General features: G+C 33.1%; 2 protein-coding genes across 3 annotated transcripts in view; one reads left to right on the forward strand and one right to left on the reverse strand.

Annotated features, from left to right (window-relative positions):
• The window catches only part of LOC119837105 (RNA-binding protein fusilli), an 85,119-nt gene extending 78,983 nt beyond the window's left edge, over positions 1-6,136 (reverse strand). For both annotated transcript variants that reach the window (XM_038362607.1, XM_038362606.1), the window contains exon 1: positions 5,416-6,136. In XM_038362607.1, coding sequence (XP_038218535.1) covers positions 5,416-5,544 — 129 coding nt within the window. In that variant the 5' untranslated portion in view covers positions 5,545-6,136. The remainder of the gene's footprint in view (positions 1-5,415) is intronic.
• A 7,557-nt stretch (positions 6,137-13,693) lies between these two features.
• LOC119837045 (N-acetyltransferase ESCO1) lies at positions 13,694-24,375 on the forward strand. Its single transcript, XM_038362533.1, has 10 exons — positions 13,694-14,215; positions 14,447-15,532; positions 16,810-17,199; positions 17,460-17,597; positions 19,342-19,434; positions 21,242-21,363; positions 21,763-21,831; positions 22,244-22,405; positions 22,846-22,967; positions 23,533-24,375. Exons 1-10 carry the CDS (start codon positions 13,957-13,959, stop codon positions 23,735-23,737), a joined length of 2,646 nt encoding a protein of 881 aa, XP_038218461.1. The 5' UTR covers positions 13,694-13,956; the 3' UTR covers positions 23,738-24,375.
• Positions 24,376-26,628: the final 2,253 nt, after the last annotated feature.

A 26,628-nucleotide genomic window follows, 5' to 3' on the forward strand; every position in this document is an offset into this window, starting at 1 on the left:
TGTATATCTAGGTTTATTTTTTCAAATGCATCATTAAAATACACTTATTTCAAATCAAGATTGTCAGTTAGAGCCGAGCCACTATAATTAGATCATACAACCACTAATTACATGAAACCTCGGAAATTATTTGTTATTTAACAGTAACGGGACGGCTACGATACGATATTCATCTTAGCAATGAAGCGCTTTTGCGCTGTGTAATGCGTGCTTTAAAACTTGTTTTCTTAAAACCGAAACGTTACACCGGGATTATAAATAAATAAAAAATAAATTGTCATTGGTTGTTCAATAAGTTTGATATTAAATAATAAATATTCGATAGTAGTAAATTCATTCAATAGAAGCTTTTTATATCAATATTGCAATATATATATTAGGAGACACCAAAAGTAAACAAAAATAAATGAAAAACACAATATAACATATGACAAGGTAAATAAGACATACTTGTGTGGGCCCTTGTATTGTCATGTAAACATGCAATTTGTAGACCAAAGAATCCCTCACACTAGTGTAAATACTTGTGTTTATTGACACGGTTCTATCTACGATTCTACTTTACAATAAAGTATCGTTAAAAGCCTTAGACTGCTCACATTGTATATAATAATATAATCCTACTATCCTACTAATCCTATCCTACTAATATTATAATTGTGAAAGTTTGTGAGGATGTGTGTGTGTGTTTGTTGCTCTTTCACGCAAAAACTACTGAACCGTTTACAATGAAATTTGGTACGTAGACAGCTGGACAACTGGAATAATATATAGGAAACTTTTTATCCCGATATTCCTACGGGATACGGACTTACGCGGGTAAAACCGCAGGGCGCAGCTAGTATTTCATAAAGCTAAGGCCGCACTACAGATAAACCGTCTCGGATTTAACCGCATAAGCTAAAGCTAATGGAAACAACTGCGCTGACTGGTTTTTTCCTACTGATTTTAAAACCAGGGCTCGTTACAGTATAAAAACAACACGAATCTGAGCCAAAATTTGTACATAGAACCTACCTATACTTACGGCTCATAACTTTTTTAACATAGCATGTGCATCCTGGGGCAGTGACTACTTCCGGGGAAAATATATAAGACCTAATATGGCCTTAGCATTAAATAATGATTCTAATGAGGCTTAGCCTAGCACTGATATCATATATCGTCACTACATAACGAGTTTTTTTTAGGTTATTGTTCTTTTCTATTGATAACAGTGCAAACGCCATAAAATGGCAAACAGAATAATAATATAAACTTTAATAATACGACAGAGATAAGACAATTATATTTACCATAGTATAATTTTAATTTAACATATCTCGTATTCTTTAATATTTTACTGTAACCTCCAACAATATTAAACTATTAGACAAACCTTCAATAAACCAACAAAACACCAAATATAATGACGTAACAATCTGCAAGTACATTATTGTTTTGTTCGGATGTAATGAAAACCTACCGAAAACGCAACAAAAAATCGTTCGATATATCAATATCGTATCGTAGGTTATAAATAGCACAAGACATAAAAAAGTACTGCGCGCTTCAAGTGTGAGCCCAACAGAAACCTCAAACCTGTTTAGTATCTAGCACGATACCTAACACGAATCATAATTTGACATAACAGCGCACAATAGTCACTCTAATTGCAATTGGATACGACATAAAATCGTGTACACGCGATGAATCGAAAGACCTTTATATTTCACGGTTCGAAATTTAATTTAGGGTCGCAATTGTTAAACCTAATTGTTAAAGTTTGAATTTTAATTAGCATATTGTAAAAACTAGTGTAAAAGTATATAAAAAATAGACAACATTTTTGGAAAGCTCATTTGGTACAATACTGTTTTATATTATACTATCTGCGCCCCGCGGTTTCACCCGCGTAAGTCCATAAAAAATTGCCTATATATTGTCCAGCTGTCTACGTACCAAATTTCATTACAATCTGTTCAATAGTTTTTGCGTGAAAGATCAACAAACACACACACATTCTAACCAACTTTCGCATTTATAATATTAGTAGGATAGTAGGATTAGTGGTAACGCATATACATGAATTAAAAATGCTATATCATAGCCTTAATGTATAAGCTATATCTTCTATAGCTTATAGTAAACTGTAAATAAAATGATTGGGAGAAGGAAGCAAGGGCTCGCTCTGTTCGTCTGAATTAACTAACTCCAAACAAGATAAAATTATATATTTGACAATATAAGTTCCTTATAAGCCATAATTAGCGTTGATTAGCGATAATACATTGATAACATAATAATATCGGATAAACAGAACGTAATTATTATGTACGCTAACTTTCCGACCGTGGCTTCGCTTGCCCAGTCGGGTATACCCATGGAATAAGATACGTCCAGATACAAAAACGTTGCCATTAAATCGCTCCGTTGGCTCCATAAATGATTTTGGAGTGTCTGTTTGTAATTTTGAAATAAGAGTTTTTGATTACATGTATATGAATATACATACGTACGAGTTTTTGATTACATGTATATGAATATATGTACATACAACAAAATAACATTTCTTACAATTTTTGTCTGTCTGTTTGTTTGTTCCGGCTAATCTCTGTAACATATAGACCGATTTTAACGGGACTTTTGTTGGCAGATAACTGATTTCATCGGAATAACCTAGGTAACCTAGCGGCAGGCGGAAAGCTAGAAGCTATCAAATATTTGACAACTCCCGTGCGTATGGGCCAAATTGTCGAATGACAGTTAATTTTACTTGAATATTTCGACCAATATTTTTACTGCACTGACGTCCACAGTGACTTTTTAAATAAAACATATTTGAAAACAAAATATTCGTTACATATGTAATACATAGACGAAATAAAGGATCAAATTTCAAGAGGAAAATAAATAAAAAACGTGCTTTGGTAAAGTTAATTCGTTATTGCCCTCATATCTTCAATCTGTAACCTATTTAAATTACAAATAATAACTAATAATAAAGAATATAACAAGGTCGGTTGGTACTTAACTTTAAAGTTAAAATAAACTACTTTTATTGTAATTTACATATTTATTTGTATAAGAAAATTCGCTCTAATTTAATTGTAATTTATTTAAAAGAACATTATAAGAAAAAAAATTCATTCCAAAAATTAATTTACGCATAATACGAATTATAATTAAATATTAATTTAGACGCCCTACCTTGAGGTCTATGACGGTTTTTTAAATATATAATTATAGTTAAGAAAATCAATTCCAATATTCCGCTAATCACAGAAAGGTTAATGTAAGGTCAACTAAACTTATCACTTATCGATCAATGGAAAACCCTAGTATCCACTTTCAATTTACATGAACTGACAATTAATAATCTATTGCAAAAAGAACCTGACCATTGTTATGTTGACAGCTTTGCATTCATAATATTCACGATTTCTGTGTGGGAATTGAACACGCAACTCTATGAACGCAACTAACTACGAAGTTCTTTCTATGTTTACTGATTTACGAAACGTACAATAAAAATGTATCTCGTCTTGCTTCTACAATCGCTGTTATCAAGCGATAAGGTTTATCTCAGTATATATCGTAAAGTGCAGTTGTTTCTGTCAAACGAGTGTCGTTACATTTATTCGGAAATATTATGCGAGACTGACGCGTCGCCTGCTGGAGAGACCTTTGATTCTTTTTTTGAATATACTTTAGCAATAATAAGTAAATAAAATGAATAAGAAACGCTAATGAAATCCTTAGTTTTTCTCGACAAATACAAAAAAACTGTTAGTCTTAACGAATTTACCTATTTACAAATGATAATAAATACGACTGAACATCAATTAATTTAATGATCCTTTATTACTTTTTACGAAACAACGAGATTATGTTAATTTTATTTGATTTATGACTACATTCAAACCGAACCAGGTCCATTATGAGGTACGGACATTAATTTAAAACAAAATACAAACGACAACCTGCTATCTAAGTCGATTGCGCAAACGTGATTTATCTTATTCCTCTGCTGCGTTCTGAAATGCACGTTAAATATTTGCTTTACTATAAAGCATATTGACAAGCCTTATAAATTGTTTTGTCCGTACGTTGTGTACAGATTGAACAAAATACGTAATAAAATCGATATTTGGATGACATGATTCCAATCTATTGCTTAACTTGAGACGTGTATTTGCATATCCGGTGGTAGATATGTTTTGCATAAATTGTCTCTGACAAATCGTAACTCGGTCAACTCGTAGACTGAGAACAATGAAGTTGAACAAAGACAATTTTTTTTTGTTAGAGACTTCGAGTAAAAATAACAGGTAACAGAAAAATGATAGAAGTTAAAATAAAAAAATGTCATCGATTATGATCCTTTCGAAGACGAAACGCACTTAACAATAGAAGAATAATACAACTTAAGTGTAAATTGTTCACGCTAAAACAATATTGTCACAGTCTGTTGACTATTAGAAATACTAATTGCAAAGAAATATAAAATAATTCGAATTTTCAAGCTGTGATTGGCAATCGATGAATAAAATAATAATATAAATTCTTAATGGCTCCTTGCTGTCTAATCCTTAGCTAGTAAATAAAAATCGGTCAAGTGCGAGTCGGACTCGCGACACAAAGGTCGACACAAAGGTTTCTGTACCAATAAGCTAATATGCTAATGTTCTCCCATCCAAATGATGACCGTGCAGAACTTTATTATTATGTCTTATTATACCGACTAGCTGCATCAGAAATACATCATCCTTTACAAATTTCATCTATCTAGCGAACTAGCATAGTTCATGATGATATTCAGTCTGGTGATAAGGACGGACGGACAGACAGACGAAGGGCGAAGTCTTAGTAACAGGGTATCGTTTTATCCTATGGATACGGAAATATAAATACCAGGAAACAATTGCACTCAAATTTATTTAATTAGGGTTTCATATTCTAATTATGATATAAACTTATTCTTTTCTGAACAATTCATTATTGGTTTAGGTAACTTCAATGTGATTCAAATATCCCTGATTAAATATATCATTATATTTACTTATACAATTAAATTGATTTTTCAAATACGTCATTACGTATGTATTGGACCGTAGCGGGACAGCATGCTTCGAATAGTTGGGAATACAATAGGACATACATTTAAAACATAAATAATTTAACATTAGTTAATTATTCTTGCCCTACTCCAGTAATTTTCCTTAGTAATGATTATATTGCTTAGAATTTATGCTTAAATAACTATTCAATGTAGATCGATAATGTTAGTTGACCTTTAGTTTCCGGGTTAATATTATTTGCATACCTTTACAAAGGTAGAGCGTTACAAACATACTAAGTTTCCAGAATAGGTTAGAACTTATAATTACAGTATAAGGGCTTACGTAAAACATTGTTTTGACATTCGTGACTTACCTGGTTAGTTTGCACGTCAATGACGATATACGCCAGGTATACGATCTCTTCCTCGTCGGAACCGAGTGCGGCGCCCCCGAGTCCCGCAGTGCGCACATGCAGTGCGCACACCCAGCCCCCGTTGATCATCGCGCCATGCAATGCTACCACGGTCACACAACAGTCCACCTCGCCTAACAGTCACTATATCTCAGATACAGTTCACACTTGCATACTAATTGCAGTAACGGAATTCGCTTGTATCAACAGGTTCGCGCCACACTACAGGGCCCCACGACGTTCGGTAATGTCCAAAATTGACATTCAAGTTTGAGTCGGAACGCGTCGAAAGCACTTTTTAGAAACCTGACGGTTACTCAATGTAAAACAAGAACTTGCGTGCGGCGCGGGCGGCGTTTTACCGCTACTCGTCTACGTAAGCCGTTTCCGATCTATGTGAAAATCTGCAGCAAACTCATGTCACGATTGTTCAAACCCAAAAAATCCACACCGAAATTCGATGGGTGAATAGTTATCAAGTTGTTCAATTTGCAAATAGTTACGTGCACGCGCGCGATAGCACAAATAATACTAAGTCACTGATTTTACAACGATACCAAATGTAAACTTTGTTGTATTATGCGATTGTTACTTAATTTTGATAAATAAAAATATGACAAAGACAGGTCGACACGAGCGTGCCTGTCGAATCACAGAATCGACTGTCGCTCGCAACTGGCTTGCCCCCCTGTTGACACTGCGCAGGTAAGCGCCGCCAGGTGAGTGATGCGACGTTGCCAAACCGCGCATTATCATTGATGATGAGATAGTCGCGTCACAGCGATTTTTACATCGACACTAAATAAAATGCTGACTTAACACTGACCGAAATTCACTTGATACATTATAAAGGATCGATGTACGGAAACATTTTAAATATAGCAATATTGGAGGCCGTTGGAATGTTCATAGTAACTGAATAGGTAGTAGATTGTGTTATAAACAACGATATACATTGCGGTTTGTGTTCTACGGCCTTGTTAAGGTTATTGAGAGAAAGTGGTAGTTGACTTTGTTATTTTTAGAACTCCATTTTGACCATTGACCAAGAATTTGTTAAAAAAATCATAATATACCTATTCCCGGTTATGTTTTACGCTTTTACGTTAGTTTTACCTTTGTTGTAATAACATTATTAAAACGGATGATTTACCTACTAGTTCATTGATATTTCTTCACTTTCAGATAAACATGTATTTATTGTAAGTATAGGTATTAAAATTTAAAACGTATCCCACTGAAAAGGTCAACGTTATGCTAATGAGACTTATTTCAAGGCCTTAATACTGTTAGGTGTTTTATTATTCCCATAAATATAGTAAACCTTAAAATTATAAATATGATATATGTAAGGTACCTACGTATCAAACAATTATTTTACATGTGGGTAGTTACATATTTTAATAAAAACTGCTTTTTATCTTTAATTGTCGTTAGGCTATTTTTCTTCACGTGGCAAGTATTAAGCGAAATTTACACAGATAAAATACAATTATCTCGGGTAATTCCAAATTTAAAAGACTTCAAATGCTATTGTTTATAACTGCAGAACTAATCCATGCCCGCCTCCGCGCCACGTTTTCTCCCATTGGTCCAATGAACTGTAAAATCCAAGATGGACGCCCACATCTCGCATTACCGCATGTGACACAATAAATATTCCTGACGAATGGCTAACCTATATTAATTATATGCGATATCTGCACTATAAAGTTTGCTACCGTTTAGATATAAAACTTCTTTCTAGCGCATGATAATGTATGGATTAAATAAATATAAGCAATTCATATTCAGTATGTCTATCATTCAACTTTAAACATTGACTTTAATTGTAACAGACGACTAAAAAAAGGAAGGACGGACTGCATTTATTTTTTAAGTTTTTTGTTATTATATGCCGAATGTGTTGAAAATTCATTTTACTTACCTGAAATTTTGTACAGAAGAAGATAATATACTTATTATAAATACTTCCATAAGATATGACATGAATACAATATAAATATTACACTATTGTCCTATAACAATTTGCATGGTGTAAATATTATATAATGTTCCTGCTTCTATGAATCGATTTGGAAAAAAATATGATTAAATTTTCATATATGAATTGGATTTACATTTTATTTACACGATTATTATTCAATAATTGTTATATTTTTTGATATAAAATCAGGTTTGTAATGTAAGTTCTAATATAGCATAAAAGGTGTTCGATCTGTATTCTAGGCGAAATAAAATTCGCTTAGAAATCTATTAAGACATTTCACACATTGCGATTGCGTTTTGCGATACATTCCCCCATATTTTCACTTCATACTTCATCTCGACTCATGAAAACTTATATTTTAGTTATTTTAGTTATTTTCTACTTTATGATAGGACCTGATGCCTGTATTAGCATGCACTTTAAATATTTATAAGTAGCTAATTATTATTTAACGTATTTGAGCTGATAAAGTGTTATATAATCTGTGGTATAAGTGTATATGGGTAAGTTAGATGAGCAAAAGTCCCATGAAAATGTCGTTCGAGGAAGGGAAAAAGTATATACGTCCAAGTATAATATCTACAAATTTTATTACATAAAATATTTTTTTGTGTACCAAGCACCTAATTATCTTTTCTATATTGAATAGATCTCTTCTTAATATTATATATTTAAACTGTATTGTCGGTGATATTACCAATACGTTATATTTATATTATTATTAATAGTATATCTTAAAAATAACCTGGAAATCATGTTGGCGCCGATTGTTTTAACATTGTTAATGCAATTCAAATCTACCAACAATAATTATTTGATCGAATGCAAGTATTATGAAAAAATAGAGTAGCTACGAGAAGGCCAAAGCCCAAAGCTATTATTAAACAACAAAAATAAGGTAGTAATCAAACTTTTAATATTTATAAAATGTAATCAGCTGTGTTATATTTACCGATACTTGTACTATAACGAGAGGGACAACATTAGTGGTAACGGCAACGAAAGAAAGAGACAGCAATAGATCGTTACAATTTCGCGGTATTGTAACAATGACAGGCGCGGATCGCTTTTCTCATAATACAGTGTACCTAGTTGATAATATTCTAATCTCGTTCCACTGATAAATGTATAGCAGTTATAAAAAACACTATTCCAGAATGGAAGTTGCTGAAATTGGCCTTATTACCTATGCGTTAGACTAAACTCTTGAATCTTTATCGAATAATGACAACCACAGGTCTAAACAAAATCTCGTCTTCGTAATATTGAGATAAATATTGTAATAAATATTGTGCTTTAGCTTCAACATACTTCAAGTTGTAAAAATTTGATTAAAATGTAGACCTTATGTCAGGATCACAGTCTGATATCTAAATGCACAATAATTTGGTGGGAATTAATTTAATCATCTAATCACAAACAGTTCATAACATTAAGGTTAGGTTAGCTAGTTTTATTATGCATTAAAAAAAACAGAATAGTGTTGAGCAAATGAATTTTAAAACAATTTACCTTCGTCTCTTAAGCTTCTTTGATTTCGTAAAATAGAGATAAAATCTGTAATCAACAGGTTGGTTGTTCATTTAAAAAAATCTACCTTAAAGTTTTTCGTTTTGAAATGAAATAACAATCTTTATATTTATGATGAAATATGATATGTAGATAAGCTACACGAAAAGAATTTCTAAAAAATGTATTTTGTTACAAACAATTTGTTTAATTTTGCAGGTGCTTGCAGCAATATTTGTATTTTGGTATCGCGTTTGTTTTTCTCCCGTTTAAATATATTGTTGATTATTGCGTTTTTACAAAAAAAAATTAGTTATATGACAAAATGTGAAATTTTCTGTCCCTGAATAGTTATGCTTGGAAAATGTTTCTAAATGCGTAATAACCGACGAAGAAAAACCCTCTGCGGGAAACCCCGACAGAGGCCTACGGGCCCGCGATGGTGACACCAGTGCCCGTGCCAGTTTCTACACCCCTAAACATTCAGCTAGTGCTGCTCCCTTGTTGCCATTTCTGGTATATAATTTCATATTTGGGAGCCCATTGACCGAACTGGCAAATCAACGTCTTCCGTGATTTACCCATATACTCAATCCATCTAATAACTCTTTCCATAGACAAGTTTTGTTTCATTCCATTTTTTTGTAATAGTCCTACGTCGGTTGTGGACTTCCCAGAGCTTTATAAAGTACAGTAATGAGCAGGCTGCGGCTGGTGTCACACAATAAATCCTCTAAAGGGCGTCTGTGTGTAGAACCTGCGTCCCCACGTAAGCCTTCCAAAGAACCGGGTATCTTCGTTTTGATGGTACTCGTGAATTATAGAGAGATACATAATACTAATACAAAAAGTGAAACGATATTGTTTCGAAGCACTTGAACTGAATTACTTTTATCGTCAATGCAAATGTCAATCATCCTATTGGTTTCGAATTTCAAAATTTTGCTTCGAATTACAAAAAAAAAACGCTTGTGGCCATATAAATAAATCTGTAATGTAACCATACGAATTTTATTAGTGGCAATTTCACAGACCCTTCACTTCCGCACACATAATGGTACGTATACACGTGCATTGCATTAATGTTATACCTACACTGGATAAAATAAATGCATATACATTTCGGCCATGCGTGACTCAACCGGTCCTCAGTCCTCCGCCCTTCTAGTTCTATACGATACGCATCAGAAATTTGTAGCTTTCATTTTTTGCTATGAACTATGAAAAAAAACTTGAAATCCTAGTTCTAGTGGTCATTAATTTACGGTTCATTTAGGTAAGGTGTGAGTGAATTGTATTTTTCCAGTACCTTTTATTTATTACACCGATAGATATTTAATACCATACCATAGAAATTCAAGATATATATGGATTATGGCATAATATGGAATTAAAAGTAACCACAAATTACAGTCCTATCTTAAATCAATTAAAGGAGAAAACCAATTATAAAATAGAAAGATCTCATTAGTGTTATCAGATACAAGTTTCAGATTTATATATATCGAATTATTCCAAAGGTAAATCAAAGATTCTAATTTCAAAATTGTCCGCAAAAAGTTATTTTAATATAATAAAGAGTAAATATTTGTGCTTTTGCATGTTGATGGGACCGATTTTAAACATTTACACTACTAGAAAGAGTGACATAAGGGTGACATATATACACATATATATATATATATATATATATATATATATATATATATATATATATATATATATATATATATATATATATATATATATGTATATACCACCGGCGAACAGCTAGTCTATGATAAGATAACTATTCCTCAAAAAAAAAAGCACATCGACGCAGGTGCGACCATAAATACCGTTTAGATATAAGTATTTTATTGACACTCATCCCAGCGCAAGTGTCGGTACGAAATAACAAACGTTTGTGTAGCCTTAAAGATCAGCTGTTCTCAACCCTCAGGAACTTACAGAAAGATTGAAAATAATTAGAATTCTATCTGATATAAACAGATATGTAATATAAAACTTAAATTGTAATCATAGTTACAATTGGTTTATTTATTTCTTGTTTTATTAATTTCATGGGAAAATGAAAGAGGCGTTTTTATTCTTCTGATCACTAAATAAAAAAAAAATTGTCGTAAAAAGATTCTTATATCTCTTCTGTACAAAAACCTTACGGGGTGAACTTGTCAATAGTTGACAAAACCCCTTTAAATAAATAAGGGTTAAAAAAACCTAATGCCAATAGGAGAAGTCTGAAGACCACACTTAACTATTTCAGTTGCATATTTCTGTATGTCCTTTTAAAAACTGTTCTTTACAGCTGAACAGAGCGTGTAGGTACAATAATTTCTATTGACATAACGGAATAGCCTCAAGTGGGACAAGCTAAAACTATGAATTCAAAGGAACGTTAAAAATCTCTACAATATTTAACTTTTATTTAAAACGAGCTTAGATAATGTCATGATGCTATCTGGGTGCAATTAATTAATTATTTATGAATGGAAATAAATATGTAAACGGTACGGATAAAATGGCGTTATTCATAAATAAGAGTAGCTTAAAAATAAACGGAGGTCGTTCTTTCATATTCCTTTTTTAGAGTGAAAACTTCTTACGGGAATGTAAGCCGTTTCGTTACGTTATGCGTTACGGCGCCAATCCTATCTCTCAAGCATACGGTTATGTTAGTTCAAGTTATCATTTTTTGCGCGTCCAAGGCTTATACAGGTTTTTTTCATTTAATTATTATGTGTATCCATAATACTCGGGTACCTCCAAAAGGAAAGTACCCAGTCTTTTGGAAGGATTACGTGGGGACGCAGACCCAACGCAGACCCCCTTTAGACAATTTAATGTGTTGTAGGACACTAGCCGCAGTCTGCCCATGACTCACTATACAGTCCTGGGCAGTCCGCGGCCGATGTAGGACTATTGTAAAAAAATAGAACGAACAAAACTGGGCTATGGAAAGGGGGTGTTCAATGTATTGGTAGGTTGGGTCTATGGGAAACTATAAATTGAATATTAAATATACTATAATTTGATTTTTCATTTAATTATTATTATAGTCAATTAATATTGAGTGTTCACCTAGTTACAATCTTATTCTAATCATCGCAAAGATACAATATCTTTTTTCTCTGTTCACTGAGTAAGTCCGTATCCCGTAGGAATATCGGGATAAAAAGTTGCCTATATGTTATTCCAGTTGTCCAGCTATCTACGTACCAAATTTCATTGCAATCGGTTCATTAGTTTTTGCGTGAAAGAGTAACAAACATCCATACATCCATACAAACTTTCGCATTTATAATATTAGTAGGATAGGATTAGAGTTGCGAAGTCGTATTGTCGTGTAAATTTAAAATAAAAAAATAATAATAAAAAATACAATAACAATAATTCTTATTTAAGGTGAATGCATGAGTTCAAAAGGTCGTGTTTTTCAAACATTTTTTTTTTTACAGAAAACACAAAAAATAAATCGGAATCTTTTAATGATGTTCTGTGTTCTTTCCTGTTAATTAGCACTTATGCAAGATTTGCGATTGTTGACAATAAGATAGATTTATAATAGGATGCAATAAATAATTGTGTCATTTGCAACTAAAACATTGTTTTAATTTTTTATACACATTATAGACTATCGCTCCGCTCCGTCGTTGTCCGTATACAAATATCCAACGGTGAAATAATTTTTGAAAACGGATCTAAAGATTCTAAATTTCTTAAAATATGCGCGTTCAGACGAACAAAGAAACAAATACCTGAACAAACTTCCGCTCTTAATACTAAGACTTAGAAACCTCGATCGACACTTATTGGTACATTTAATAAAAAAAATAAACAATGCAATCCATTAGATAACGAAACCAAATTATAAGCCCATCCCATTTTTGTATAATACTTGATAAATATAAAGAAAGCATAATTTTCTTTCTCTTCGTAACACAAACGTATTGTGTCTATTTACTTAAATCTCTATAACAATACTTATGTGGGACCTTCAATGTATAGCGTTGCTTCTGTTTCTGCAAGAGTAAAAAGTCCTTACATAATTAATAACCTCTGTTCTTTGAACTTTCAAATATTTGCTAACTCATTTTTTAATTATAATAAGATGTACATTTAAAATATATGTACTGACCTTTTGCGCTTTGAATAATTAATTAGGTATATCTTTTCATCTTTCTTTCTTTTCTTCTTTTAAAAATTTACAATAGCCGGGACTGAAAATATGGTAAAAAAAGAATCTTATAAAGTGCCTTATGTATCCTGATAATGTCAATCATGATACAGTAAAATATATAACATATATACGAAGAAATAACTTAAAGACACTTTTGAAGCGTCATAACATAAGTAAACTTTATGTTATGACGCTTCAAAAGTGCTCCTACAAGAAGTCTATGTAAATAAATAAATGTTTAAGTTTAAACAAAAAAACGCTAGTTTTGGGATTTAACGTTTCGACATGAAGTTACTTATTTAAATTAAAAAAAGAATTGTTTACTTTCCGAACATAAATAATACAAAAATACATATAAATCAGGTTAGATACACTTAACTTAATAGAAGGCAGTTGGTACAAAGGTACCTAGGTAGGTAGGTACCCTATAATATAATATTGTATATTGGGTAGGTTTTCATGATTGAATTTATTTTAAATTATTTTTAAATGTGGCAAGATTATCATGTTGCAGATGTCACTTCCAACTTGATGACAGATGTTTACGCGCCAAACAATTTTAGACAATGGTGTTGGTTTGCTAAGTAGCGCCTGTTTTATGTTCGTTCGTCGCATTTATCAGTGTTTAACAACTAAAATACTAATATTTGGATGTTTTCATGAGATTTTGAGTGAAATAGTTAAAAAAAACGGCATAATTTGTTGTTACTATGAAGTATAATTTTACACTAGACTTGACCATTGGGCGCGAACGACAGGTGTTATAACTGGACTTGTCCTGAGGCATCCTAGTAGTTAAATTTGTACCGAATTCACGTGAACGATGGCTGCAGTAACGCCCCGGCGATCTTCTCGCCTTCCTCACACGCATACACCAAAAATGTCTGAAAGGAAGAAGGGGTTATTTGTAACCGAAGCCGAAGCATCCAAAGAGTCTCTGACGAAACACAGAAGACTTTCAGTCGTAGACAGTGAGAGTGATAGTGACGATTGTGATTTAGGCATTATAAGTACCCTTGACTCTAGTTCTTGTGATGAAAATGATCCTAACACTCCAAAGACGCCTGAGAGAACTATATGGCGTAAGTATCTTTTGTCGTGTTTAATAGTGAAATTCAATTTAGATATATTATCAAATGCTACTCAGGTATTATAAGCTACCTATCTTTAAATATTATTTACTTGAATAAGTTTCATAATTGTTTTAACACTCTTCATAGCATCTTTGTATTGAAGGGTTCATTAGCCTCATTATTTTGCCTATAACAACGAAAAAAAATAATAACTGATATGATAATTTATTTCATTCATAGATGAAACGAGAAGCCATTCAAGAAAGCTCAAAGAAACAACAGATCTGAAGAATTTCATGAAATCTCCATTCACATTAAAAAAGTATCAAACCAGATATTCCTGTCCAGAGACAAGATGTTCTTCATCGACACCAGCCACCCCACACTTCCAGAACCACCCTGGAACTCCATCATCTACTCACTCATGCACCAGTGTCCACACCACCTCATCTACTTCTAGCCGTGCTCGAAAAAGTCTAGCAAGCCTCATAGCGGACACAGAGAGCTGCAGTAGCTCTTTGAAAGACCTTAACTTTGACACAGACTCAGGAAGTGATTCAAAAGAGAACACTCCAACAAAATCAACAAGACGTTCCAAAAGGTTCCAGAAAATGACACCGAAGTTGCAGAGCTTCAAAGGCATACTGATGGAACAGAAGAAAAATGTCTCCCCAATGAAAACAGCTTATGTTTGTTTAACGAAAATGGACATGAGCAACATGATGTCACCAACTCAAATGCAAAAAACGCCCCATAACACAACTGAAGCTAAAGCATCTCCTCCAAAAATATCTCATAACCGCAGATCTGCTATAGAAATCTTGGAGAGTCCCGAATCTAACTGTGACAGTGAGAAGAGTCACAAAAGGTTGCACTATGATGATAAACTTGATTCTGGACCAGTGACCAAATACCCAAGACTTGACCCGAGTACAGCACCTAAGGCTCGCTTGTCTCTCTTCAACAGTGAAAGGCTGAAAGAGATCCTATCAACTAAATCCTTCTATGGAAAATCCAACCCAGACATGAACTCCAGCATTACAGCTAAAATTTCAAACGCCATACAAGCAACAGCCACTCACAAACACAGACCATTCCACTCTCACTCAAATAAGCGTAAAAGAAAGCCAGGTCAAATCAACATGGGAGTGAGACACAGGATTAAAAAACCTAAAGCCCTTAAAAAATCAAGTCCCAAAGGTTTTTTGAACACCTCAGTAATGGAGAAGTCAATTGCGTCAAATAAATCTTTGCTAAACTCAACTATGTCATCAAGAAAGGATGATTCTATGTTAAGTCAGAATACATCTCAAGAAATGGAGCATGGTAAGTCTTTTTCTCACAATAAATATGTCATAGAAAATAGAGGATGTTTTTCATGCTTCTATGATTATAAGGAAATATTTAGTGTATGTTTAGATGCTTCTAGCTTTATCCTAAGACGTTTATTTATCTTCAAGTATTATTAAAATTTAAAAAATTCTCAATTGTTATCAATGGTCCTAGTTCTTTATTCTATAAAGTTATCAACACCTGAAAACAACTAAGTTTGCCATAAATATTTTCACATCCTAGACCATATTACCCAACTTATATTATAAATACGAAAAGTTGCACCAGTTGCACTGTGAGTATGTATGGGTGTGTGTTACTCCAAGCAAAAAGAAAAACAGCTGATCTCTACCAAATTTCATACAGAGATTAAAATTTGATTATAGATTAAGAAAGAAAGAAAGATTAGCAGCTATGTTTTAGCTGGGTACCATGCGTACGACAACGCGAGTTCCAGCTACTCTATAACATAAGCAGATATCATATTGTAACAGATAATTAATGATATTTGATAATTGATTGAAATAATTTTATTTAATTTTTTTTACCTTTGAAATGACAACCATAATTAGGTCATACTTTAAGCGATAAGATAAATATCTTATTAAGATTAAATAATCTCATGAGTCATTCCTAACTAAATCTAAATCCAAAAATCTTATATATGTGATAATAACAATTATGAGTAATTTTTAATTTGGTTAAAGCAAAGGCAAAATAAACAGGAAAATAAATTAATTTAGCTTCTATGACTTTCATCCATTTCTGATTTATACTTTTATACTAATGATATAAAGCTGAAAAGTTTGTTATATATCTGACCATTGGTAATAATAATGTAATGTGAGATTATGAACATAACGTGTTTGTAACTCCATTACACACATAGCTTATAGACTATAATAACTTAAATGAAAAGAGGGATGTAATAAATATGTATGTGTAATAAATAAATATGACTCAGTAGATACATACATTTATTATATGTCTAAACAGTAAACCTAAATATCAAATAACCAGCTGGGGCCCGCGGTTTCACCCGCATAAGTAAGTATCCCGTAAGTCTGTATCCCGTAGGAATATCGGGATAAACGTACCAATTTTCATTGCAATCGGTTCAGTAGTTTTTGCGTGAAAGAGTAACAAACATACATACACATATATCCATCCTCACAAACTTTCGAATTTATAATATTAGTAGAATAGTTTTGGCATTTTGATATAAGCAATAAATTTACTCACATGCTAACAAGCTTAACATAACATTGCAGACAAAACAGATCCATTCGACAAAGAAAAGCAAACAATAGAAGCTCTCCTCAGCCAATGGACTGAAGAGGAAGTTCCAGAATCGGAACTCATCCAACCCAAAGAACTGCCATGTTTCAACAGCACTGTTATTGAAGAAACTAACTCCATATTCCAACCGATTATTGCCGTACCCGTAGCCAGTTCTTTGCCCCAAGACGACGCTGTTATAGTCGAGATAGGGGCACAAAATGCTCCGGGAACTGGGGAGACTTTGCCCCAAGAAAAGGGGTCAGAAATAGATGTAATAATGGATGGGGAGAGTCATGCAGCAAGTCATGGGGATCCGCCGAGTGGACAGTTTCTACCAGTTGAAGGCGGTTATATTGTTGTTGATGGAACTGTTGTTTATGGTAAGATGGAACTGTTGATGTAGTGAAATTTAGAAGTGAAAATTAATTAAACTTAATAAATCTAAATAATCTGTTTTCAGTATTCGAATATTTGAACATACCGCTTATAACTAACTAGCTTTTGCCCGCGGCGGCGCACGCGTTAAATTAAGAGTTAAACCCCACATAAAGAAATTTCTGTTTTCAACAACAAATCAAGACAACCTGTTCTATATAGACATGATTTAATTTAATATACATAGTTAATCTTATATTCTCAGGTCAACAAGAAATACCAGATTTGGACGAAATAGACCGCGAACTGAAAATGTTAGACGAGCAGATATTGAAGATGGCGCAATCCAACAATATTGACGCTCAGGCCGTGTTGGCTTCCACCGAAACTATACCTGATCCTGGTGAGTATCCTACTAATATTGTAAACGCGAATGTTTGTATGTATCAATGGATGTATGTATGGATGGATGAATGTTTATTAATCTTTCACGCAAAGGTTTGGTTTGGTACGTAGATAGCTGGACAACTGGAATACTATATAAAACTGGAACATACGCAACTTTTTATCCCGATATTCCTACGGGATACGGACTTACGCGGGTGAAACCGCGGGGCGCAGCTAGTATATTATAAACGGAAAAGATTATCATAATATACGCAATAGTATAAATCAAATCAAAATTGAAAATCCCCGGCTCCATTTTGTATTGGCAACCATCTTGAATTTGACAAAGTATTTTACCAGATAACTTTTACTTACACAAAGGTGTGAATTACTATCTTCAAACTAAAGTAAACACAGTAAACAGTTAAAATATCCAAATGAATATATGATTGTATATACTTGAATAAGCTACCCGTAATGAGAACGTTTTGAGTATTTAAACAGGTAAGAATTTTTTAAAGTTTATTAAATGGTAAAAAAAAAGAATTCAGAACAATGAAGCATAAATATGATACACTCTTTAAATAATCGTTATTTGCAACATTAAGCATGACTAAATATCCCATTATTGTAACATAAATGATATATTTATTTTTAAAGGAACCTTCCTTTATGGACCGATTTCACTGTCCGTCTATGACCATCTCATCTACCTGTTTGTCAACAAACTGTATCTCATGAGCTGTGATAGTAAGACAGTTGATATTTTCTGGAATGTTGCATTTCTGTTACCGCTACAACAGCATATAAAGTGACGCTAAGCAACGGTTGGCACGGTCACAAATTGGATGGGTGACCAACTTTTTTACAATTTCTCTGTAGCTTATTTGTCCGTAACCCTTAATATCGGAAATCCAACTCGCACTTGACCGATTTAAATTATTAATATATGTTTATACATTAATTAATATAAAAACCTAATTAGGATTACTTGATTTACAAACAATAGTCGATTTAAACGCAACAATAGACATAAAAAACAAAATATTTGCATTGTTACGGCACAGTAATTTGTTTTGTTCGGATCTAAAAAATTGTCATCCAATTGATGACCGTGCCAACCGTTGCTTGACCTCGATTTTTTACTAATAATTATGATCATCATCATCATCATCAACAGCCCATATATGTGCCCACTGCTGGGAATCCACCACGGTGGCCAAGTGCGGCTTGGCAGATGTCACTTGTCGTGAAAGTGGCATAGATAGGGTGCAGATAAATTGAAAAGTAATTTTATTTCTTCAAAGCTCATTCTGTCTCGAACCCCCAACTTTTCGCTTACGTCTAGGGTCCTAACCACACCACTACTGTTGTTTGTTATAGCGTAACATAAATACATTATCCCTGAGAATTTCAACTGCAACTAGTTCATAAGATACAGTTTGGTAACAGACAGACGGAATTACATTATATTAAACTAGACGCTCGTCCCGGCTCTGCCTATCAAGATTCCTTTTATCCCAAGGGAGCATTTAAATCGGGATAAAAAGTATCCTATCACCCAAGTCAGCTCATACCCTGTCTGTATAACAAATTTCATCAAAATCCGTTAAGTAGTTTCAGCGTGATTGACGGACAAACATCTAAACAAACAAACTTTCACATTAATTACATTAGTGTGATTAAATTCCAGTGTCTTAAAAATAAAATTTAAATCAGTCTTAATAAAAAATGTATATTTATTGGTTATTTTCCTACAGGTGCTTCGCCGGTGGTAGAAAATGCTGAGAAAGCGCCCAAACTGTTTCCTATATTCAGCAAACCGAATCCAGGATTGACGCCTACATCGAAAGGTATACATATATGACTAACTGTTATTCTGTTTTAATGTTTATCGATTTTAAGTCTTGGTCTTCACCACTGAGCCTTCACAAAATCCTAGTCATAATACGCAAATAATATATAACTAAAAATAATAGTGACGACGCCTCCTTGGTCCAGTGGTTAACGTGAGAGCGTAGAATCGAGGGTTTCTGAGTTCGATTATCGGTGGGGACAAAAAAATGTATCGGTCTGGCTGGACACAGAAGGCTGATCACCTAATTGTCCACACAGAAAATCAATCAGTGAAACAGGTGTATATCATCTGCCCCATACCCCATTAGGGGACACGGGACTCCGAGGGGGTCGCGGACGTATTTTAACCAGCTCCCGTGGCCTTTTCACTCAAGTGGCTAGACGGAACACAGTGGGGTTTTGGTCGGTAAGAATCCGTCATAACCCACGGCTCCATCCCCGGGGGCCGTAGGTATCTATGCAAGATTTCCCCACTATAAAAAAAAAGGGGACACGGGACTTCACTATTTTTTTAATAGTGACAACCCTGAATTAACTAAAGTAACCCGCCAATCAGCCCTAGCTAACTTACTATTCGTATTGTCCTATGTTGTATATATGTATACAGTAAAATTTTATTATAAAAAAAAATAAATTCTGGATTATTACAAAGAGTTGTCGGTAATAAAAATTTTGAATTCACATGGGAATTTAATTCACATCAATTATTTTATTAATAAATGCTTAAACATTTATTCAATAATCTTCTTTATTTATTTATATATAAAAAAAAAATCTTTATTTATATATAAAAACTAGTTGTTGTCTTAATAAATTTTCATGGTACAAACTTTCATCCCCTATTTTATCCACTTAGGAGTAGAATTTATCAAAATCCTTTCTTAGCGTATGCCTACGTCATTACATCCATCTGCACGTCAAATTTCAGCCCGATCCGTCCAGTGGTTAGGGTTTGCGTTGATAGATCACTATCTCAGTCAGTCACCTTTGAGTTATATATATCAAAGAAGAGTTATAGTTTAAGACGCTGTAGGGTGATCTTCTGGACCAATTTGAACTCTAAACGGAGCCGGGACGAAGGGCTAGTTATAATATCGCCATTAAAATCTCTTTCCGATTATTTATAACAAAGTAGAAGGTTGTTCATTAATGCAAATTTTACACTTTAAAGGCATCTTGAAACCATTAAGCAAGTGATTTCAATTTGCTTTGAAATTGTATATAACACGCAACCTGCCATATAAATACGTTCTAATGTATTTCATTATATTTCGTGATGGCAACTTTGTTAGAAGCGCTAATCAAAATGTTATCGAATATAAAAATGGTAATATCAGATTTGGAGGTTCGAATCCAAATGATAAATACTTAGAACTTCTCTGTCCGTTTGTCTGTCTGTGTATATGTCCGTCCGTCGGCCACCAGACTGTATCTCATAGATCCAGATAGTTGCAGTTGAAATTTTGCCGCTATAACAACTTGTAATGAAAAATAGAGGTTAAGCAACGGTTGGACGGTCATAAGTTAGATGGGCGATTTTTGTAATTGCTCTTTATCTTATTGTACCTTAAGTGACGCAATTTGTTACAATATTTCTAGGTTTAATAGGAATTTCTAAGAATTACGTTTTAATATTACAAGTCGTTACAAACAAATAGACATATTTCATTATTTAAAGATATAATTTTCTAATCATAATAAAATATGTCAACACTTTCTCAGGTACATTTATTTTTATATCATTCGAAATGGAAACATAATACCTACTTGATTTTGTAAATTTTGTATTTTCTCTCTCATCAGATTCAACGGAAAAAACGAAGAAGAAGTCTTTACTGAAAAACGGCAGCGATCAGTATGTGATCGACGCGGGACAGAAGAAGTTCGGCGCCACACAGTGCAATGAATGCGGAGTTATTTATCAGGTAACAATTGTGTTTAATAAAAATACGTAATGATGAAAAATCCTACTAATATTATAAATGCGAAAGTTTGTAAGGATGTGTGTTTGTTGCTCTTTCACGCAAAAACTACTGAACCGATTGCAATGAAATTTGGCCAGTTTTTATCCCGATATTCCTACGGGAACGGACTTGCGCGGGTGAAACCGCGGGGCGCAGCTAGTAATTTATATATATCCATGTATTTATAATTTCTTGTTAACATGTTTTGTTTTAAATTTTATAAACAAAAGTTAACTTATATAATATGGAGTAAAATAATATAACATTTCATACGAGTCGGTCCAGCCGTTATGGAGCAGATTTGTAACTAAAATTGCCCGTGTCACAATTTTATATATAAGATTAATATGATGTTTTCAGATTGGTGACCCACAAGACGAACACGACCATCTTATACACCATAATGCAACTGATGTTCTCAAATTTAACGTAAGTTTAAATTGATATTTAAATTTATGACATTTATTATCTCAATTAAATACAGTTCAGTGTGAATAAATTCCACTTAATATGATATGGAATAAAAATGTATTGTTTATTATGCATTATACAGTTTCGAAAATAGTCCTTTGAATGTAAAGTAAAGAAGTTGATATATCTTAATATTATAATTTGATTTTGAAATAAAATTTATCTCATACAAGTTGTCATTTAAATGGTTGTCTATGTTTTTAATAAGGAGGCTTCATAGAATAGCATGTTATACTAATTACAATCTAGCCTACAACTAACCATATGCTTAAAATCTGCTAAAGGGCAATGTGTTCGTGTGCTTTTAGGATACAATTCACTTTCTATCAACAATTGTATTGACATATATTTCTTTATATAATTACTCTAGGGCTGGAAAGATGAATACATAGTGGAGAAGACTCCAACCGGTCGTATTATACGCGTGCGAGGCGGGGACACTGGTTGGAAACGGGTTGAGAGCGTGCTGTCTCGTGTTGTGCATCCGCAATTGGGCTACACTACGCTGACTGGCGATGTTCATGCTTATACTGTGAGTATGTTGCACTATAACACACTTCACTACACTACACTACACTAAACTTTTTTATGTCATAGTCGGCAATGGAGCTGGTGGGTCGCCTGATGGACGAACATTTGGAGGGGCTTAAGGTCGATTGCAGACCTTACGCCTCTACAAATGGATTGCCGACTTCAAATTGGAAAGGGATTAGGAATGGATTGACGAGAGGAATAAAGGAAAGGACTGGGAAGAGTAAGGAAAAGTATATGGGACTCCGGCTCTCCGTTACCGAAGGAAACACAGCAGTATGCTATTTCACGCCGGTCTTCTGTGTGTGTGTGTGTGGTTCATCCCTGGTGCGAGCTGGCCCAATTCGTACCGGAGCGTGCTCGACTACTGCGTTGTGTGAGTGAATTTTGTCTTAAATTAAACAATTATTCTGTGCCATAATTTATATTAAAATATTTTAGGCATACCTCTACATAGAGAAGAAGCAGATAGTGGGCTGTTTGATAGTGGAGCCAAAGTCCAAAGCCTATAAGCTGCTACCGGGCGATCCGGACTGCTGCAGTGTTGAGGAGTATCCAGTCAAGTGAGTTTCGGATTATTTGTTTTACTAACTGTAACGAATGCTAAATGCAATGTTACGGTACAGTCATATGTTTCCCATCTTCTAACACTACACAAAACGAAACTTCATATAGATCATGTTTTGGTTTTTTTTTCATATTTTTTTTTTAGAAGTAAAAAAACAATAACAGTATATACTTCTAGTTATATGTAACAGTTATTCTCGCATAATAGTAATTAGTAAGGATTAAATTGACTACATAGCATTTTATATACAATATTGACTTGTAACTATCAAGAATGGTTTTCATTACCGCAATTTAGAGGGCAAAGTTGTTTGCTCGTTACAAATAGATTTTAATATACCTAACATATAAATAGAAGCCAGCCTCATCATTCAGTTCAGTTCAGTTCAATCAACAGTTGGTTTAGTTGTTTAAGTGTAATAACAGAAATATGTAATTTTTTATGAATAGCTCATACTTAAATTGGTTGATAATACACCTATATCAAAATTTACTGAGTATTCCACATTATAAAGTCAGGGGGTAATTCAAGTTATTCACATAAAATATATTTAATTCCAGATGTGGCATATCACGAATATGGACGCATCCAAAGTTCCGAAGACGAGGCATTGCTGTCCGAATGCTGGAGTGTGCCCGAGCCTCATTCCTCTACGGCCTGGCCCTCACTCGGCAGGAGCTGGCATTCTCCGCCCCAACTCCTGCGGGGAAAGCCCTCGCTTCATTGTACTGTGGAACTGAAAACTTCTATGTGTATTTGAGCTAGTGTTTTAAGTGAAGTGAAGTGCAACTATGTGTATAAGTATCAAGTGACCAATATGATGGTGCTTATGTATTGTTTAGTTCAGAAATTTGGATTACGTTAGATATGATTATATCGAAATTTCGAATATTCTAGGTTTTAGTTTTTGATATTGTGTTTTAAGTTCTTGAATGACTTTTATAATTTCTTTTTGTGTTTAAATTTGAGAAAACTGAATTTTTTAGCTGCTTTTTAAACCTTGACAATAAAGTATAATGTCTAAAATGCTCAAATGTAATGCTTTATAAAAAAAAGTCCTAGACTAAAAGTTTGTAGGTTAACTTAAATAATAACATTCCCTAGAAATGATATGAGTTTTATATGTTTAATTAGTGTTTCTTAGCAACTTTAACATTGCTATGATATTCTTTTAGCGTTTCATACTTAAATTAGGTACAAGCTAGATTATTAAGGCATGAGATTTTTTAGTTTGTAAGTATGTTTTGGCCTGTATATTGCCTTTTATTGAGTCTTAACATAAGAGAAATGCTGTAAACATAAAAATTTCTTAGTTTGATTTTATTGCATGGTTTTTTATATGGCAGATAATATTTTTCTACCTTTTTATGAATTTTACTTTTCGATTTTTAATTTTATACATACAGCTGTATTTGAAAGTTATTATGATGCAATAATGGGGCCAATTTTTAAGTTTTTTTTTTAAGTAATTTTTTTAGTCTTGTAATTTTTATAAGTAAAAAGTAAGTGTGCCAATTTAATTTATATGAATAAGCTGTGCCTCATTCTAGACTTAAGTTGCAGTTGAATAATGTAAGTTTTAACTTGATAAGTTAGCTTCTAAGTTCGCCATTGCATTGCATTTGTTAAACATGAGATTTGTTTATAAGTTTTAGTTTATAACTAAGTTTTAATATATTGATATAGAAGCAAAGTCATAAGCTCCAAAAATATTGTTTAGTTTGTAATGGTGGAACCTCTTTTCTACCATAATTTCAATTCAAGCAATAGGTAATGTAAAAAATTTAAATCTCTATTTCTATCCCTTTCTCATTATATTTGCTAAAGTGAGATATTCATTAGATTTTTCTTGGATAAAAGGGTCTTGTTCTTATAAAAGATATGTCTAAATGATAGAAAAGGATAGTGTAATCATTTAGTACCCAAGTCTATTTTTTATATCTTATCATTACTAATTTTAAATATGTCTTAATAAATTTCATTAGCCTTGATTAACAAGTAAATAAATGAACAGTATTTTATACACAGCTCTCTGACACTCATTAAGTTGAATACTAAAGATAATATTGTTGTAACATTTTAAATATTGTCCCATTCACTTTTTTTATTTTTAAGTATACACAGTCAAAGCAAACATATACTATTATGAGATTATGTTACATCACAACTATACTAAAACTCGAAAAAAATACAAACATATTTTTGTTTTATATTTAATGTAACAAACATACTGAATACGCTTATTCTCTCTACTTGTACTTAGTACTTAGTCACTCGCGGCATTAATTGAAGCTCCTCTATAGTTGATAAGATGTTTTGTGTTACTGTCCCATTGATATATAAAAACCCAAGTGTCGTCCATATCGCTCGAGTGTCGCTAAAGACTCGCTAATTCCTACGAAATAATAGTTATGCTAATAAGCATATAGTTTTTCCAAGTTCAACCTTATGCATATTGTTTTTAAAGTTATTTTTATAAAGCTTCGAAACAGGATTATTTGAAATGAGCGCATAATTTTGTATGTTGCGCTCATTTTATACGGACGTTTTTGAAACGTTGAGTTTGCTTGGGTTTTTTATACAATGTCGTGTTCTCATGTTGTGTGCAGAAGCATGCGTGACGTCATGTCTTATATAAGTGTTAAAGGCAGTGCAAATTATTTTTGACTCGGAATGCATCTTTGTTGTCATGTTGTTATTTTTACCTTTGTACGTTTTAAAGTCTTTATAATAGTTAACGTAAGGGCGAGTCCAAAGATATTTGTACCTACCTATGCCATAGAATTGTAAATAATATTTATTTAACTATCGTTGAGACAAGTCTTGTAACTGCCCTGCACTTTGATGTCTTATATTTTCACACACGTGTGCCCATTTGATTTGGTTTTAATAAAAGCTATATTTGATAGAAACTGTGTTTTTTATTGATATGTAACCAAGCTATTTTAATAATTATTGCATTTTGATGTCAAATAAAAAACAGAACAAAGTTCAGCATAATAATACAGGACACACATAAATTAATGATTTTGAAATGCAAAAGCAAATCTATACTAATAGTACGAAGTAGAGGCTTTAATTAGATTTTGAGACAAACAATCAATTATTTTTTCCAGTTTGAGCACGTACGTTAAGAGCCTCAGTGCTAGACTCGAACCTGGAGGGATGCAATTTTACCTAGATATTTATAGTAAAATTATAACCAAACTACACGAATTGATAAGATTTTATTAAAAATCCATTTTAGCGTGTTTTAGTAGACATCATTACATTACTCGCATTTATATAATTAACCATAGGATTATTTGCATCCACGGGCCTTTTACTGCATGCTTCAATCGGAACCACTATATATAATTTTGGTTTTTGAAGTACAACTCCGCACTCCAACTACAGGGTTCTGAAATTGTTAAATCATGTCAGGTCAGTACGAGTTTCGGTAATATGATACATGTCAAAGCACAGTACATATATGAACATATTTTTATTCCAAGCGTCGCGGGCAATTTTTCGCAAAGAATACATGGTTAAGCCAAGATTTATATAGAGATTGATTCAGGACTTTGTACGTAGGAACTTAACTAGCAACACTTGACACTTTTAATCTAAGAAGGATTCACTTCAAAAAATGGAAGGTTATAAATAAAATATCACAA

The sequence above is a fragment of the Zerene cesonia genome, chromosome 26 (assembly GCF_012273895.1).
Source record: "Zerene cesonia ecotype Mississippi chromosome 26, Zerene_cesonia_1.1, whole genome shotgun sequence".
Classification (NCBI taxonomy): Eukaryota; Metazoa; Arthropoda; class Insecta; order Lepidoptera; family Pieridae; genus Zerene; species Zerene cesonia.

Coding starts and splice junctions, on each gene's coding strand:
- LOC119837045 (XM_038362533.1), top strand. CDS start 13,957: ATGGCTGCAGTAACGCCCCGGCGATCTTCTCGCCTTCCTCACACGCAT. Junction 17,200..17,459: donor TGATGGAACTGTTGTTTATG/GTAAGATGGAAC, acceptor TTATATTCTCAG/GTCAACAAGAAATACCAGAT. Junction 19,435..21,241: donor ATTGACGCCTACATCGAAAG/GTATACATATAT, acceptor CTCTCTCATCAG/ATTCAACGGAAAAAACGAAG.